The sequence below is a fragment of the Pollicipes pollicipes genome, unplaced genomic scaffold (assembly GCF_011947565.3).
Source record: "Pollicipes pollicipes isolate AB1234 unplaced genomic scaffold, Ppol_2.1 Scaffold_4002;HRSCAF=4701_pilon_pilon_pilon, whole genome shotgun sequence".
NCBI classification, from domain to species: domain Eukaryota; kingdom Metazoa; phylum Arthropoda; class Thecostraca; order Pollicipedomorpha; family Pollicipedidae; genus Pollicipes; species Pollicipes pollicipes.
In genome coordinates, this window is record NW_023596420.1 from 12,980,576 (window position 1) to 12,994,694 (window position 14,119).

The 14,119-nt window shown below is 53.7% G+C and overlaps 1 protein-coding gene across 1 annotated transcript; it reads left to right on the top strand.

Moving 5' to 3' along the window:
- Window positions 1-393: 393 nt before the first annotated feature.
- LOC119094601 (aquaporin-9-like) lies at window positions 394-12,038 on the top strand. Its single transcript, XM_037217666.1, is given in 7 exon segments — window positions 394-679; window positions 7,118-7,229; window positions 8,009-8,146; window positions 8,756-8,877; window positions 9,151-9,231; window positions 9,233-9,366; window positions 9,713-12,038. Coding segments are annotated over 7 exon segments (1,053 nt in total). The 5' UTR covers window positions 394-574; the 3' UTR covers window positions 10,074-12,038.
- The last annotated feature ends 2,081 nt before the right edge of the window (window positions 12,039-14,119 follow it).

The window sequence follows — 14,119 nt, forward strand, 5'->3', positions numbered from 1 at the left end:
GCCCTCTGCCCACTTAAACCGTCTAATTCAAAGCACGGGCTCTTGTTTCTTTCGGACAATGATCCCGTGCTAGAGGGTCCGCTGACTGTGCCGACTTCCGCGAACGTCAGACCGTCCGAGCCGGTGGAGCCAGAGCTGTGTGGGCGTCCCGCGGGCCGCTGGCCACCGGGCTGCACGGGCGTGCCACCGGGAAGGTGGGTGAGGGTTGAGCGCGGCCGAGTGCAGAGACCTGTGGCTGGTTCGACCACTGTGTGGCGCAGATGGTCCGACGCCGGTCTTTATCGCCGAGAGTTTGACTTGTCGATACAGGAGGACGGCAAACCTTTCGGCTCGACACCATCCGACGCGCTCACTCGAGGGCCATCAGTGCTGCGAAGATAAGCTGCTGGTCGCAAGAGGCGGCGGCCGGCACTCGTCTCCGAGCGGCGTGCGTGCGGCGTCGCTGCCGTGCTCCTGCTCCGGGCTCTCGCTCCGAGCTGCCGACTCCCAGCTGCTCCCGGACTCGACACGCCTCGAGGCTCCAGTGGCGGCGTCGGACCTGCAGCGGCGGACCGGGCCGGTGGGACGTGTCGCCATGCTGACCACCATCAGCTGGGAGCCGGTGCGGCGGGCGTGCCGGCTCCGACATCCGATCGTGCGCGAGACGCTGGCGGAGCTGGTGGGCACCATGACGCTGGTGGTGAGTGAGGCTCGCGACCCGCACCCGCCGCGGACTCCGGCCGCGCTCTAATGGAGCCGCACTCGGGCGTGGTGCTCACTTAGGTAGACTGGGACCTGCTCATCAGGGAAAGATTCCAACTTGGCGATGAGAGGGACAGAGTCTGATTTCGCACACATAAAAACTGGCCCTCATTTCGTGAACAAAGGGCCAGACCCTGGCCTGATGTGCATAGGGACAGGTACTGACCTAGCCCTCAAAGACGCAGACTTTGGCCATATGCTTAAAGCAACACGCCTTGACTTGGCGCTGGCAGGGGCGTAGTCTTACTTGAGCACCACTGGGAAAAGTTCTTATTTGTTATCTACACGGCGATCTACGACCGGAGCGGACGACGAGTCGTGACCGACGATGCCGCCGAGTACGCGAGGTGGGCCGACAAAATTACATTGACGGAGTCATACATCATAAATGTATGCTCAAAGCATAAACAACGATACGTCAATATAGTCAGAATTAGGCGATAGATACGCCTGTTTTCGTACCAATGCGCGTCATGAACAACTGCGAACCGGGGTGAGGGTTAACAGTGACATTGACGTAGGCATGATTTTGAGACTTATTTGAGTATGAATATGAAAAAAACACGCGCCATATCGCATGGATATGTGACATCTAGCTGAGCTAATTGAAGCTGAAATGCTAGCGTTCCTACCTAGTGTTTGAGAACTGCGACCCAATGACATCGAAGTTAAATTGTCAAACAAATGAAGACCTCAATAATATATTTCCATCAGGAGCAGATCCCCAGGATTTCGTTCAGCGAGGGACCACTCTCCACTGCGGTGCCCCTGTACCGTTGTGCCCCGCCCCCTCCCCCTACCCCGCAAAAGTTCCCTAATTCTAGACGTTTTATTTCCAGATTCGCATTTTTAATCGGCGAACTAATTTCCTCTCCGCATCGTAGAGCACTACACCGAGTTTGTAAGCATGCATGCACATGGCGTGCGTACATTATTTCCAAAAGCTGACGTAGCCTAACATTCTGAGCTGTGTATGTCGGGGATGACATGGCAAAACGAGTTGGCGTTCTGACTGTCGGCAACAACAGTCGCATATCCCGATGATTCCGTCCGGATGCGAGATTACGTTACGTGCCTTTACCGTGTCGGTCATTGTTTCTTCTCTCAATATGAAGCTCGAGTAGCATGCTTTGTGAGCTAAGATATCACGTCCTGATAGAGTTGCGTGCTACTCATGATTATCGCTTTGCAGCGACGAGCTTCTGAACAGTCTCTTTAGTACGGCCGATAGTGCATGTCTACGTATGCATTGTATTCGCCTGTGAACATGCGTTGTGTACATAGCACACTATCCAATATTATCATCACTTGTAACACATGCAGCAGCCGCGAGTTGTACCGTTACAATGAGTTCGAAAAACAACAAGAGAGAGAGAGAGAGAGAGAGAGAGCGAGAGAGAGAGAGAGAGAGGAGAGAGAGTGAGAGAGAGAGATGAGAGAGAGGAGAGATGAGAGAGAGAGAGAGAGAGAGAGATATATATATATATATATATATATATATATATATATATATATATATATATATATATATACATGTGTGTGTGTGTGTGTGTGTGTGTGTGTGTGTGTGTGTGTGTGTGTGTGTGTGTGTGTGTGTGTGTGTGTGTGTGTGTGGTGTGTGTGTGTGTGTGTGTGTGTGTGTGTGTGTGTGTGTGTGTGTGTGTGTGTGTGTGTGTGTGTGTGTGTGTGTGTGTGTGTGTGTGTGTGTGTGTGTATCAACAGAGGGTTCTTGGTGATCTATAATCACGTTTGACCTTTTACTTTTGATTTAACCTTGATGTTGACCTCATGCATTAAGAACAACTGCAGATATAGTCTCTCCGCCATCGAAAATCCACATAAACGGCATCCCACGACCCTCTAGGTCGTCGAGAAAAGCTTTGAAACTGGACCAGCATTCAAGATGGCACTGGCCACCATCTTGAATTCTGTGAAACGCCCAGAGTTGCACGGGTAGCACCTAACATAATGTGGATCTCTTTGCTAAATAGAACATACTTCCGTGAAAAAGTTTGGGGTAGTCGACATTGCAGGGCCTCATGAAGGAAGCGTAACGATGGCAACTCGACTAATATGGGTTTCACAGCTTCAGCAACCGAGGACTAGCAAGCATGCTGTGGCCTGGGTGCGCATCATTATCATCATTATCTTGCGCGCGGACGCAAAATCGCATGGGAATACGCGGCTGCTATATCCGATACAAACTGCCGGGACAAAAGCGCAATCTGGTATATCTCGAACTTTTCCATCCGCATTTGTTTGGTCACGCCAGTACCCAACCAATTCTGTCAGGGGCAAGCTCAGTCTTAGTGTGGTGGAGACACATCTTACCGCTTATGTCCTCGAGCGTATTTACCACGCACAATGTTTTGTGCTTCCCAGTAAGGTGATTTAAATGGCCTGTTATGTCAATTGGGTATACACGCGGCTCCATGCCTCCACGCTTCCATCCATTGGCCATTAAAATGAAAAATTATTATCAGTTCGATAAACAATTTTTAATTAGCAATCCGTGCGTATCGGTGGCACGTTCACTTGAATCACGCTTCCGCTCAGCTCTCACTGTCTGCATTGGTTTGATTACGGACATACTCAACTGGCATTGCTGCTGCCTAACACGTATATTTGCTAGGTAGGGATGGATCTCACTGCAGGTTTTGTCCAGTGTTAAGTATACCATGATCTTTAAATTTATGTCAAAAGCCATCTGCGTTGCCAAATAGAACAATGTAGAAGTAAGAGCGAATGACCCCTCCCCATTGGCTGCGCTGACTTGGATTGATGTCCGGCACTTCGCAAAAGGATATACAGACACTGTGGCTAAAGGTGCAGTCAGAGTTACGATAAGAGCGGGCCACCGCGGTTAACAAAGAGCCCTTGCTGGTGATGAGGCAGCAGGGAATCAATCCCCACAATCTCTCCCCCCCCCCCCCCCCCCCCCGCCCCGCCAAAACAGAGGATGCGCCGGAAATAGCCCCCTCGATTTCGAGAGATCAACATTTTTCTTTTTATGTTGAAGTTTTTTGGCGAAAATAAAAACTAGAAGCTATCTCAAGATACAGTTCTGCATGTATTTAAAAGTAGATCGAATGAAATCAACCAGGAACGTTGACTGAGTGAAATGAAATAAAGTGACTGCACCCAACAAACCGCGGCCGCTATTCATTTTGTAATGGTACGTTCGGCCTCTTCCATAAAGGGTCGAATGAAGCCTGGTCGGATGCCCGCTTGTCAGGGGCGTTGTCGGGTTTCCCGGTTTTCAAATATATTGAGGGGCACGAGGATTGAACGCCAGCGTAGCTCGAAACAGAGTAAACAAACTTGTCATTGATTGTCCAGCCTTTGTTAGCTTGCGGATGTTCATCCTTTCTTCAGACGTCATTAGTGACAAATGGCATTAAGTGGTTTTGAGTGAGTACGCTCGCCGTCTTGGAGAAAGAGCGCCCACGCTCGGCGTTGCAATCTCCACGGGCCGCGCGACATTGGCCCGGCAGCCATCACCCGGCGGAGGTCCATGGGCGGGCGAAACGACCACGCTCAGGAAAGTGCTGCTTTCGAGCGCTTTATGAAATCAATGTATGCGCGTGAAGGGCATGCCGGGCTGCACTTTTCACTAGTAAAATTTTGAGATTGATACTGGAAACAGATCAACACGGACAGGCGTACAGCACCACGGATATGTGACGCAATGGTGTAATCGATGCTGCTTGCGTTGATGCACCTGCTAATTCCGTTCAGATAATCAAATTCGAAGCCGCACATGTGAAATCCCCTGATCAGGGGTTGAAGGGTTCTTGCGTCCCCGGCCGGGGTCCCCGGCGGTACGGGGACCGGAGTCCCCTGGCCGATCTGGAGGCCCCGGAGGGACACATCACGCACCGCGCCGGTCCCCTCTCTGCTGCGGCAGGCCGTCAGACCAGGGTAGGAAGAGCCCCCTGACCGGGGGTAGGGCGTCTGGCGCCGAATCGACGCAGAACCCTCACTGACGCAAAAGGATCCACCGGCCCTGGAAGTACAATAATTGGCACCGAGACGCCTATCCGGTCTTATCGGCCCTTGCCGAAACGGTACGGAGGGCCCTTCGTTCAGCACTGTGGCGTCTGACTTATACGGGGCTTTCTGCCGTTTCATTGTAAGTTTAAAGCATTCATCTACAAAAAAACGCGGATTCCTTGCACCGTTAGTTCCCATATATCCATTCATTATTAATAGGAATCCACCAACACAAGATGGATTTTGACTTTCAGAGCCCTGTGCCTGTCCCTGGGCAGCAAATGTGCTCCTGGCCGACTTGACGCTCATTGTCGATTCAGGGTCCCCTGTTGGACACTACAGGGTCCCAGGTGGACTTCAGGGGGTTTTCGGGGACTTCGCATAGAGTGACTTCGTTATTTCAGTGGCCCGACCAGTACGAGAGGACTTTTGATTGACACTTTCAGGCCCGGCCTCGCCCCTGCGTGGAATCGGGCCCCAGGTTCAGTACTGGTGTTGCACTTTACTGGCATATAGGCACTCACTATCCTAGGGGCCTCCGGTCGATTCAAGAGGCCCTCTGACTGACATTTCATGGTCAGGCCTTCGGGCTGAGCTTCCTTCACATGACATCTGACCTTTCCTTCGGACCCTATAGTCGGACCCCTGATCGTTGGTCCTCCATCAGCCCAAAGAAACTTTGGAACCTAAGGGACCCAAAGAGTTGCGTGCCCCTGCGCCCCCCCCCCCCCCCTACATGCTCTCATGATGGTGGTGTCCTTGGAATTCAGCTTTCGAGGTCCGTTGTGGTGCCCTGCACTTGGGTATCCCTTGAATACAAAAGTAATAATGCCCCAAAATGAAGCGGTTTTGTGCATTCCTTCGTCGAAGGGGCCGACACAACATAAGGTTAGGCTGAAAGGTACGGAAATTCCACTGCCCCTGGGCTTTGGTGCCCCTTGGAAATGGATGTTTTGGGTTCCTTTAAAAGACCTGTCTAGATTCAGGGCCCCTTGAAAATAGAGGTTATCGTGGCCCCAAGTAAAGCCTGGGCGGGGCCAACGCTGAGCGCGCCAATCTAGAATTTCGTCAATGGGAAGGCACGAACATTGCAGTGCCCTCTGGAGTTTGTGGTACCTTGAATATGAAAGTTTTCGGGCCCTGTGAGCTGCTTACAGGAATTAGGTGCCCGTTGAACAAAGAGCTTATGATGCTCCGAAAGGGAAGATCTTAGTGTCCTTTCGCTGAAGAGGCCGATCCAAGATTCATTCAGGGTGGAAAGCAAAGAAATTGCGGTGCCCTGGATTTTGGTCAGCTTTGTAACTCATGGCGTTGGTCCCTTTAAAAAGCCCGTTAGGATTTAATGCTCATTCTGAAAAGGTTATGGTGCCCCAAAAGAGGGTTTTGGTACCCCGTCGCCCATGGGGCCGATGCGAGACTTCGTCAGATTGGTAGGCGTAGCATTATTGTGCCCTGGAAAAAAGAAGACTGTAGCGGCCCTTCATCGAAATAGCCGATGCAGGATTTTCTGATAGGAAGTATTTTGGCATTTCAGTGGCCCTAGACCTAGGTGCCTTTCTGAAATGAAGATTTCGGGCCCATTGCGGTGCCCTTGGAATTTGGGACCTCTCGAAAATAAAAATTGTGTGGTTCCGAATTGAAAGTTTTGGTGTCCCTTTAGCATGAGATTTTGGTGCCCCTCCAATGAAAATCAAACCAAATGCATGGCAGGATTACTTTGCATCCGTAAATTACGCGTAATACTTCGTGCGTCATCCATTTCCTTAGAAAGGTGAGTGACACATTTTCATACACACTCCACAACTTTTGTTGTACGGCGTGCCGTATGGGTCCGACCAGTCGTGCGGCGTGCCGTATGGGTCTGACCAGTCGTGCGGCGTGCTGTATGGGTCTGACCAGTCGTGCGGCGTGCCGTATGGGTCCGACCAGTCGTGCGGCGTGCCGTATGGGTCCGACCAGTCGTGCGGCGTGCCGTATGGGTCTGACCAGTCGTGCGGCGTGCCGTATGAGTCCGACCAGTCGTGCGGCGTGCTGTATGGGTCCGACCAGTCGTGCGGCGTGCTGTATGGGTCTGACCAGTCGTGCGGCGTGCTGTATGGGTCCGACCAGTCGTGCGGCGTGCCGTATGGGTCTGGCCAGTCGTGCGGCGTGCCGTATGAGTCCGACCGGTCGTGCGGCGTGCTGTATGGGTCCGACCAGTCGTGCGGCGTGCCGTATGGGTCTGACAAGTCGTGCGGCGTGCCGTATGGGTCTGACCAGTCGTGCGTCGTGCCGTATGGGTCCGACCAGTCCCGCGATCTGTGTGATCCGTGCACGCGACTTGCGAGCACCGTGCGATCGCCGGTCCGTGACATCATCAGCCTGCACCGCCCGGCATTTGCAGTTCATCGGCAACTCCGTCATCGCCAACAACGCAGTGAACGCGATGAACAATGAGGCGCTCGGCTACGGCGTGGCGCTCGCCATCTCCGTGTTTGCCACCGGCGGTGTCTCAGGCAAGTATCGGGCCGGCACGACTCCCCCCCCCCCCCCGCCCTGGTTCGTCTGATCTAACCCGCCGCTCCCCACTCCGCCCCTTCTCGTCCTGTCCCGTTCTGCCCCGCCCCGCCGCGCTTCACCCCGCCCTGCCCCGCCCTGCTCCGCCCCGTGGCAGTCATGTTTCGCGGTTGAGACGTCATTCGCACGTGGGCCAGTCACCGGGCATGTGTCAGTCATCCAGCGTATGTCGGTCATCCGTCATGAATCAGCCAACCGATGCGTGTTCGACGTCACACGCATGTCAGTCATCGCACGTGTGCGAGGCACCTGTTGGGTGTGGGATGTCATGTGCGCGTCAGTTATCACATGCGTTGCGGTCAGCACCCGTGTCGTTGAATCCTTGCGGTAACGAAGATTCGCCATGCCGCCGGGGGTCGGTGGGACCGCTGTCCATGCATGCGTCCTGTGACCACTGGTGGGGCCACATGGCGTCTGGATGAGAACTCGAGGCCTCTGACTAACCGCGTGCCTTCAGCGTTGTAATAACGCAGCCCCGTATCCGCATGCTAAAACCAGAGAGGCTTGGTGGTGTGGATGACCGCACAGTGCTGTACTGGTGATACTGCGGTTCGACTGGTCATCAACGACCGCGCGGGAAGTCCGCGCCTCGCCCATCTCCCTCACTCCCCACCCGGGTGATGCCGATGATGCGGCGCTGCGTTCGGCCGGCCCCTCTGACGCGCGACGCCGGCGGCGGCGTGCCCTCGATGAGTGGTGGCCGTCGTCGCGCCGGCAGGGGGCCACGTGAACCCGGCGGTGACCGTGGCGCTCAGTCTGGCCGGGCGCTGCCAGCTGAACCGCGTGCTGCCGTTCGTCCTGGCGCAGTACATCGGCGGCTTCATCGGTGCCGCTCTCACGCACGGACTCTATTTCGGTGAGTTTTCGGCCGAGGGGTGGAGCCCGTGCGCGCGGCACCGGGGCGGCGTGAAGGATGTGGCAGCCATGTGGCCGTCACCAGTGTGACCACGTGTCTTTAACGAGGCGTTTATGGGTGAGAAGCCGGCCTTGTTGTGGCACTAGTGTGTGCGAATGACCAGTACGTTGCGGCAGTTGTATCGATTGGCGCACCAGCTTGCCTGGAGATCGACGTGATCTGAACGTTCAGAATTTTCCATTTAATTTTATTTCATATTATTCAGCACCATCCGGAAGCAGCAAAAAACTTCAGCTAGAAGTAAAAAGCAAAAAGAAAGCTCCCAGATGCGCTTTTCACCAGGCGAGCCTTGCACACACCTTGCACACTTTTTATGTTCATCCCATGTGCATTCCGATGGGATGGATGCTGTGCTATGCCGGCGTAGATCACAATTCCCGTCCGAACGAGACAGAGAACAGAGCCAAATCGTTCCGATTTGGGACGTTTGGTTCACTGCCGTGCTGACTGGTTAATATCCTTTGTGTTTTGAAACAGCTCCATCGTTCGTGGGCCGTTTGGCACGATCACAGCGCGGTGAACCTGAGCAGCCAACTCTCTTCCCCTCAGATTTGTTCAAGAAAGACCCCGGCAGATATAGTACACTGTACGGCATCTTCGCCACCTACCCCGAGCTGAACCGTGACTTCAAGCTGCAGAACATATCGCTGGGAGGCGCCTTTCTGGACCAGGTAATGGCGAGCTGTCGAGGCGAGCCGTGAAAACTGTCCAAGCGAGATGGCCCAAACCGCTGCGGCTTCGGCCGAGCTGCTCGCCGCAGCATGAGAGACGTGATAAGCTGAGGTCAGTGCCAAGAGCTTTTCGTTACGTTCACTCAGCCAGTGTGAGAATGGCGCGATGCGAGCCCCACAATGGCCATGCTGGCGCCAGCTCAACTGTCAGTAGCAACGGCGTAGGTCGCAAGCACACACCGGCTGTCGACTAGTACCCGTTCTATGTTCCAGGTGATGGGCACTGCCCTGCTCATGTATGGCATCATGGCCATCACGGATAAGCGCAACACGAACGTGCCCAAGGGTGTGGTAACCGCTGGCCATCGGCGTGACCCTGTTTGGGGTCATCACGTGCTCGAGTTCGAACACCGGCGCGGCGCTGAATCCGGCACGTGACTTCGCCCCACGGGTCTACTCCTATATCATCGGCTACAAGGACGTGTTCAAGTACGTCAAAACTTGGACCGTGGCTGTGCTCCCGTCTGCACGTGCAAACGAGTGGAAAATTATCTTAGGCGGCCTAATTTAATGTTTGTGAAACATATGGGCAGTCGTGCTGAGCACACACCTCCGTCGAAGATTTCGCACAAGAAGCTCTAAACCAGGACCTCTGACTGGTACATTTTGCCAACCCCCCCCCCCCCCCTTCAGCTGCTGGGCAAAACGTCACCCCTTGCGCGACATGTTTGACCTTCTGAGCAGCACTCTGCTTGTTCCTCCGTCTCGATGTTCCCAGCGGCTCCCAGCGGGTCCTGACACCGCCGTCCGGCTCACGCTCGTGATCCGCCCGCAGGTACTGTGACCACTTCTGGTGGGTCCCGATCGTGGCCTGCCACCTCGGTGCCGTCATCGGCGCGCTGGTCTACCTCCTGGCTATCGAGCTGCATCACCCGACCGGCCAGCACGAGGATGAGGACAAGGCCGTGCTCGACGTCGACGCCGACTCGGCGGCCGCTGCGCGGTCGCGGAGGGGCCACCGCGGCTCGGCCGGACCCGTACGCCAGGGGGCCGCGCGCCCGTACCGAGAGCCAGCGTACGAGCTGAGCGGACGGGAGAACCGAGCGTACGAGGTCGATGACGAGCCCCGCGCGTACTCCGGTCGACGCGGTGACAGTCGCTCCGGACGGGATCGGTTCGCCGACGATTATATGTGAGGCAAGCCGTCCACAGCATGGCTGTGTTCCGGCGTGTCCCCGGCGGGTGGGGAGGCACAGAACGGGCTCGCAGGGGAGGGCGTCGTACGTGCGGCGTATCCCCGGCGGGTGGGGAGGTACAGAACGGGCTCGCAGGGGAGGGTGTCGTACGTGCGGCGTATCCCCGGCGGGTGGGGAGGCACAGAACGGGCTCGCAGGGGAGGGTGTCGTACGTGCGGCGTGTCCCCGGCGAGTGGGGAGGCACAGAACGGGCTCGCAGGGGAGGGTGTCGTACGTGATTTGCCGCGCACGTTGGCGGAAAGTTGTTGGCGCTTCATGGGCGCGAATTGGTGGAGGACGTGCGGTGCCGCGGCGTAGGCATGTAACGACTGAGAATTCAGCATAGGCATATTGGTCGCTAAACATTTCCATGTTAAAGGCTGACAGCGAGTGAATACCACCAGATATATAATCAAAGAACATGCAGTCAGGTGTATGTTGCCTTCAGCAGTCGTTGAACAATCCATCTGACCATCTGTGGCATGGAGCGTTCGCCATAGATCACAGCATATGGATCCCCTGATTTACGAGCGAATCGTGTTTTGTTTCCGAGAGCCTTATATTATGATTATAGGCGGTAATCGAACATGGGATGACTGCCCTACTAGTGATGTGGCCAGAGGTGTATCACCAAGTTAGTTGGGAACGTGAGTTGAGAAGAGGGAGGGAGAACTAGAGTGTGTGTGTGAGAGGGAGAGGGGGGAGTCCGAGCTATAAAACAATTCAGGACCGACGCGGTCGCGACATGGACGCCTTCTTTGAGTGGCTTGATAACAGCCCGTCTCCCGCTGAGAATCGCAGACTGACGACTCCATCGTCTGATTCACCTGGCGCCACCAGCTTGAGCTCCGTCACGATGCGCTCGGTCGCAGCTCGAGTCATCTGCCGACCACCAAGTGGCGCCATCTTCAAGGCTCTGGACTTCATGGGTCGGCTGGCGCATGCTGTTGGGAATGAAAAACGTTTGTGTGTTGTTGGTGATGCTAAATATGTCTGGTTGCTGTCGATCGAGCCTGTTGTCCAGCGGTCTTAGCAGGTAGCATTGATGATAATTGTAAGGCAAGTCATGGTGGTCACGTTGCGCATGATTTGGGATCGTTGGTACATCGTGTCATTCAAGGATTCTCGGACGGTACGTCATCGCTCCAGGTCAGGTCGCGTTCACGAAGCACAGGCACGGTTGTGACAAGGGTAACGCGCACCCTGCGAAAGTTGTCGCGTATGTATTTCAGTCCTTGCACAAGGCATGGTATGGCTGCTCTCCTGCTGGCAGCATATCCATCTTGTCTTATTCGCCATGCGCATTGCATGCAACGTACGCGACGGTATGGGTTCCAGCGCGGTGGGCAGACGACCTTCGACCGACGCGTGTCGACGAGGCAGGCCTCAGCCTTAGGACAGCGGGCATGCTTGCGAGTTACAGACAGCCGCTGACGGCCAGGCGCGGGATTAGACGGAGCACTCAGCCGGGCATGCCGCGATAAGTGATGAAAAAAGAGACGGGAGCCAGTTCAGCACCGGCACCGACCGTGAATGTCGGGGTATCGCTTCAGAACCGGCGGCGCGTAGCTGGCGCCCGCGCTGCTATCAACCCTCCGTTAGCCCAGTAACATGCCTTGAGTGCTGGGAGACGAACGAGGCGATAACACAGGTGAAAGTTGTTAACTGTTATGATGCAGATGATATGAAAGCTAGGCTAGTGAGGCCTGACTCGTTTGACAAAGGATGCCAAGGGTGTGACCAATCTTTTGAGGAGGAGGAATTGGTCAGTCTTGCTTGTGATGAGAATTGATTAGATAGAGGTCCAGAGACGCATATCAATAGTTGCGCAGTAATGTACAAACAACACTGATTGAAGGTTAGCTGATATACGCGCGGTCAGTGCTGGATATTTAAATTGATGGTATTAATAAATTTGCAATGATATACGTTTTTCACAATTGCCAAGGTCTCACGAAAAATGCAGCAATTTTCGTTAATCTTGACTAACTTTAACAACACCACACACCAGTGCCGTTTTCGCTGGTTAGTCCTCCCTGGTTTAGGCCACAGTGTCCAGTGTCAGGGACTTGTCTCGAAGAAAGTAACGCGGGTTGCACTCTGATCGCTCACTAACACACACATGGGTCGGACGGCTTGAAAGCGTCCGTGAGCTTCAGATTCGTCCACGTGTAGGTCCACATCCACGCTGCAGATACATCCACGTGCAGATCCGCATCCACGCCGCAGATACATCCACGCACACTGTGCCGTCGGTTTCACATTTTGGACTGCTCTGCTTGTTGAGATATGATACGACTTCTTGGTGTTGATGACTGCAGTTAAAGGGCCGCCGACGTTGGAAATAATTTTGTGTCCATAAGATATCAATGCTTCAAACTGTCACAAAATTGAAGAATTCTTGTTTTGCACACGATATCAGGTCCTGATCTATTTATACCTATTCACACTTTCGTCACGGCGATCGGCCGCGTCCTTCCCTATTAATATTTGCCAGGGTCGCGCTGCTGACGCCGGACTGTCGAAATTCGAGCCCGGCTTGATCCGTTTTACTCACGTTTTTTTCCACGGAAAATAAAGCCTTGTCCATTTTAATGGCACGGAGAAGGTAAAAACAATGGTGAGATTGCAATGCCGCAGCAAAAACTGTCTGTTATAAAAGAACTGTTAGATCAGATAGTTTTGTCTGCACTTGTTTTCTTCGCCTGCTACGAACTTGCGCATTCGCACTTGTATGAAAACGTTTCCAAGTCAGCGCTTCTTGTTACTCAAAACTTCGTGAGCCAGCGGCCAGTGTATTCAGAGATATTACATTATAGAAACCATGCTGGCCGGCCCGACCTGACCGGACGGGGCTGGGCCAGGCCGTGTAAGTTGCTATTATATTCAAAACAAATCCACTGCCGATCAAGTCTTACCCGCAACTCATTGCGACATTTGAGCTTAGGCAGCCCGACCCACTCAGCCACGCTTTTGACGAACTTCAATTTTTGCAGTCTCTGTTCATATTGCCCCAAAAGTTTTCCGCACTAACCCAAAAAAACTGTGCCGTGCCAACCGAGGTTGTCAGTGAAAAGTGTTTCAGTTGTGTGGCGCTAATCCCTCCCCTTTGCCATTTGCAAACCCCTGTGTCCATCTGTCCCTGTGCAAATCCCTGATTTTATTTCCTTTTCTTGTGAGAGGAGAACCGCACAATATTTAAGAGGTGAAAAACCGAATCACATCGGTCGAAGCAGGCTAATAATGTCTATTTGGCATTTTGACCCTCGCCCTGATCCTCCGTTTTTCATAACGCGGACTGATAAGGAGGGTTAATGCGACTCCCATTGCTGTTTACAAAGAAGTTAAGATAGAGCTCTGCCAAAAAGACAGGTAGATTGGCCTCAACGGGACCTTGCGATTGGTACTCGTTAGTATGCTGTCAGGCCAATAACTGACACCATCATGCACGGTCAAATGTCGAGCTTCCCATCGAGTTTCACTTTTTCATGTTTTATCCGCCGCGCGTGTTCCGCCATATCGCCGTCTCCGCCCGCTGCCCGTTCAGACCGTAAATTGCCGAGCAGTGTTTCTCGTAGATCATCGTTGCTCCGAAACCACAAAGGCTGGGAAAATGTTTTTGGTGTCAGAGCATGTTCAATGGATGCCCCATAGGGAACTGAACATTTGTACGCGATTGCACGACATGTTGTAAAGGTATTCTCAAAACACCTCAGGGCGTTGCATCAATCACCCCCTGTCTAAACGGACCTGTCTAAACGGATGGGCTCAATCACGTTCAAAGCCTCAATCAAATGCGTCGAACGAATTGTATTCATCTGATGGCATTTGTTAACGAAAATCACAAGTTTGCGCCATCAGGAGCAGCCAAAGGTTTCAGCGTAACTTGCATCACTCTCAGACTTTCAGTGCAACCCTGCACACGCTCGTAATCTGTGCTACCATATGTATGCGACCAGTGTATGTGACCAACAATGCGCGAATTAACGCAGGCAACCCATCCAGGC